The 4195-nt window shown below is 38.4% G+C and overlaps 1 gene segment (V, D, J or C); it reads left to right on the forward strand.

The window, feature by feature from the left end:
* The first annotated feature begins 2011 nt into the window (after positions 1-2011).
* On the forward strand, positions 2012-2733 carry LOC123482112. The segment is given in 2 exon segments: positions 2012-2143; positions 2281-2733. Coding segments are annotated over 2 exon segments (399 nt in total).
* Positions 2734-4195: the final 1462 nt, after the last annotated feature.

Consider the following 4195-nt stretch of genomic DNA (forward strand, 5'->3'; position numbering starts at 1 on the left):
GGTTCACCTTTAAACCATGTCTGTGTTAGTATCTACTATGCATACAATACAAACTGTTGCTTATATAAATAGTAGTAGCTACATCTTGACAGCACAATGAGCTAACATGCAATATTGTGTATCTAAATGTGTTATTTCGCATGTTATTATTGCCAAATAAACTTGGTGGTATGTGAACAACTCTCTCCCTTCTCTTCCATTTACCAATCTACCAATGTGTTGACAGACATTTCAAAAAATATATAGAATAAAAGTATTTCCTCTGGAGAAGATGATACAATCTCATAACGTTGTTCAATATCATGATTACATTTTGTTGTATGATGGAAGACAAAAATGTACATACTTTTTAGAACCAGTTTTGTGCAACTTCCAAAAGTCCTCCACAGTGATTCATTCTGGTGGTCTCTGTACAAAAACCTCCTTCACACAAGTGTGAGCACCTTCACAGAAAGATCACTCGCAGTACCACCCTCAATACTGAAGAATTAGTATAATATAATGGGCTCTGATAGCACTGAAATACTAGTATAATCAAATCAAATTTATACAGCACATTTCAGACATGGAATGCAACAAAAAGTGCTTTACAGGAAGAAACTAATAAAAAACAATGAAAATAAAAGCTGAAATATTTACTACTCAACAAACATAAGATAAAAACAAAAGAATGACACAAACTGAACAACTAAAAATAACCCTAAGGAAAGCAAAGGTAAAAATATGTGTTTTAAGATCTCTTTTAAATATTTCCACAGTTTCGGCCCCCCTCAGGTTCTCTGGCAGGCTATTCCAGAGGCTGTGGGCATAATAACTAAAGGCTGCCTCTCCATGCCTCTTGGTCCTAGGCTTTGGGATAGTTAAAAGGCCAGTGCTAGAGGACCTGAGGGACCTACTGGGAACATAACTCGTGTTCAATCAATCGTGGATTTATTTAAAAACCAATCTTAAAATTAATTATAAAACTCACAGGCAGCCACTACAATAGGGACTGATGGTAATAAAGTAATAGTATTATACAATAGAGTATAATACTAGTAAACTCCTTATTTACTATGCTAAAACACTTCAGTCTGGGACTCCATCTAGATTCAGTGGTAGTGGATCTGGGATTGAGTCCAGGCTGAAGATGCAGGAGATTACTACTGTCAGTTTCCACTATCCAAATAGTACATATGTGTTCACACAGTGATACAGAGTCGTACAAAAACAAAACCTCCCTCAGTCAGACTGCACAGTGACTGTACTGCTACAGCTGGGACCTACTGCAGGTGCTGAGGGGAGGAGATGATCCAGTACAATGACACAGTGTGTAGTAGAGCTGAACAACAATAGAGTCAAACTAGAGCTATGTCTAGAAGACCTTAGATCATAACTGATCACTAAATGTTTCTCCTGACCGTTAACTACATGTTGACTCTGTTGATTAACTCAAGGAAAACCATCAACCAATCTGAATAGAGATTATGTGCAATGATCAAAACCCCTAAAGATGACCTGTGTTTTGAATAGCTATAATTTAATCAACATGATTCCAACACATACAATATACCACTTAAACATTACCCATACATCCTCCTTTACACCACTGTGGTAGTTCCAGAGAGCAGCAGGTGAAGCAGGAGACTGGAGACGTCAGAGCTGTGGAGATCTCCCCTTTTGAGCAGTCAATCAGCAGCATCACACAGACTGCAGTTACTAACTGCAGTCTGTGTGATGGAGGGAGGGAGACAGAAAGCAGATACTATCTGGTCTAAAAACATTATTTTTAGACATTAACGTTATGCTCCACTTGTAGATGTCTAAAGTCATTCTATCAGTCCCCATTCAGCACTTATATCAGAAACCATATCAGTGATTGCATAGCTATCATGTTTCTACATCACATCAGTCTCTGTCCAGAAAGACTACTTACATGTAGGACACTTTACTGAAACATGGTGGATGGGGAGAAGACCATAAGATTATTTGCATAGTGATGATGCTCTGCATAGACAGCACATGCTTCAGTGGTCTGGGAGTGTTTATAGCCCTGTGAGTTTAACACTTCATGACTGAGAGCTGTCCTTCATGACAACAGAACCCACAACAACCATGACTTTTATCACCATCTTTATCTGGATATTTGCCCTCTGTCTCCAAGGTAATATATTTTACAGAAAATTACCCGGACAATTGCAATATTAGGCTATATAATCTCATTACAGTTTAATTTCATATGCTACATGGAAAAATGTATTAACAATTGAATGCTATTTCTACATGACATCTCTGTTTCAGAATCCAGAGGCCAGGTCACTGTAACTCAGACTCCTGCAGTGAAAGCTGTTCTCCCAGGACAAACAGTCTCTCTGAACTGTAAAACCAGCAGTGATGTCTATAACAATAACGACCTAGCCTGGTATCAACAGAAACCTGGAGGAGCTCCTAAACTCCTTATATACTATGCTACAACACTTCAGTCTGGGACTCCATCTAGATTCAGTGGCAGTGGATCTGGGAGTGACTTCACTCTGACCATCAGTGGAGTCCAGGCTGAAGATGCAGGAGATTACTACTGTCAGAGTGAACACTACATCAACAGTGTCTGGGTGTTCACACAGTGATACAGAGTCGTACAAAAACCTCCCTCAGTCAGACTGCACAGTGACTGTACTGCTACAGCTGGGACCTACTGCAGGTGCTGAGGGGGAAGAGACAGTGACATGGAACACTAGATGAGGTCAACTGTGACATGTGAAAATATGGTTAAAAAGTAATCATTCAGTTCACATGACCATCATCATCATCATTAACATCATCATCATCGTTATAACTTGTTATATTTGTCATGGCCTTTAAGTGTATATAACATTTAATTGATGTTTTGAAACCCATTTTCTGTCAATATGTAAAGCAAGATCTACAGATGTAAAACTAAAGGTGTTCTGACCTCAACATTACTTCAAAGTTACAATCACTTCAGACCCCCAAAACAAGTCCCAAATTGGACCTCAACCAAATGTGTGATTTAAATTGTGATCTTGTAGCATTATATTTACTGTGTTCATAAGCAGGTTACTGACTGTTAGATCTGTGAATGAGACATGATGCTGGGTTCAAACATGAGTCTCATGTACACTACATACACTATCTATGTAAAGTATAATATCCATTTTATCTGTCATTAATTACATGGTAGCATATCTGTTATGAGTCCCTCCCTGAATCCACCATAGAGGTTAAAACCAGTCCACTCCCTCACATCTGGCCCAGTCCAGGGTATTACAGGCAGTGAAACTGTTCAACTACTACACTGGTATCTGTGGGAGTGAAACTGAGATTTACATAGACAGGGCTGGGTGGTTCTGCTTGTCCCAGAATAGAGCAGTACTGTCACCAAATGTTCACTCTGTTCCCAGGGGGTTGGAGGTAGAGAAGACTGTCACTACACTATATAGCAGCGTTTCCCAAACTCGGTCCTCGGGACCCCAAGGGGTGCACGTTTTGGTTTTTGCCCTAGCTTTACACTGCTGATGAAAAATAATCAACTAATCATCACCCCTTGGGGTCCCGAGGACCAAGTTTTTTGAAACACTGCTACATCTTGAAGTAGTGGCACTTGTAACATTTTTTATTAAAAAAAATATATTTAGCTTCAAATCACAGCCTATAACACAAGTGAGAGTCCAAGATATCGGTTGACTGTTTGATAGTTCTTCTTTTATTACTGTAAAGTCTGTCAAGTCAAACACGTCTGACACAGACTCAGTATCCTGATGAATGAAGACAGTCAACTACTATCATTGCAGCAGCTCTTCTATTATATCATAGTATATTGTGATAGTATTACTTACTGGTCAATTATGATGTTAGAGTGAGTTTTAGACTTGACAGTTTTTAAAGACATCATTAATCAGCCTTACTGAATACATATTTTTCCAGAATATTGCAAATATACAGTATCTATGATCCAGTTTATTAATAAAAACAACAGAAATATGCATTCCAAAAAGAAATCTTTATTTTAATCCATTATCACACAATCAAAGCATCAAAGCAAACATGATAGTGAATAAAAGCAGATCACATCAAATCTAAAACGAACAAAATCTCAATCTACAGAATGGATTGACACATGAACTCAAGCCAAACCCCTGTTAGTCCACACCAGAGTGATCTCTAAATCAGAGAACGACTGATTTTAGAACAAAGC

Source organism: Coregonus clupeaformis, chromosome 28, assembly GCF_020615455.1.
Source record: "Coregonus clupeaformis isolate EN_2021a chromosome 28, ASM2061545v1, whole genome shotgun sequence".
Taxonomy (NCBI): domain Eukaryota; kingdom Metazoa; phylum Chordata; class Actinopteri; order Salmoniformes; family Salmonidae; genus Coregonus; species Coregonus clupeaformis.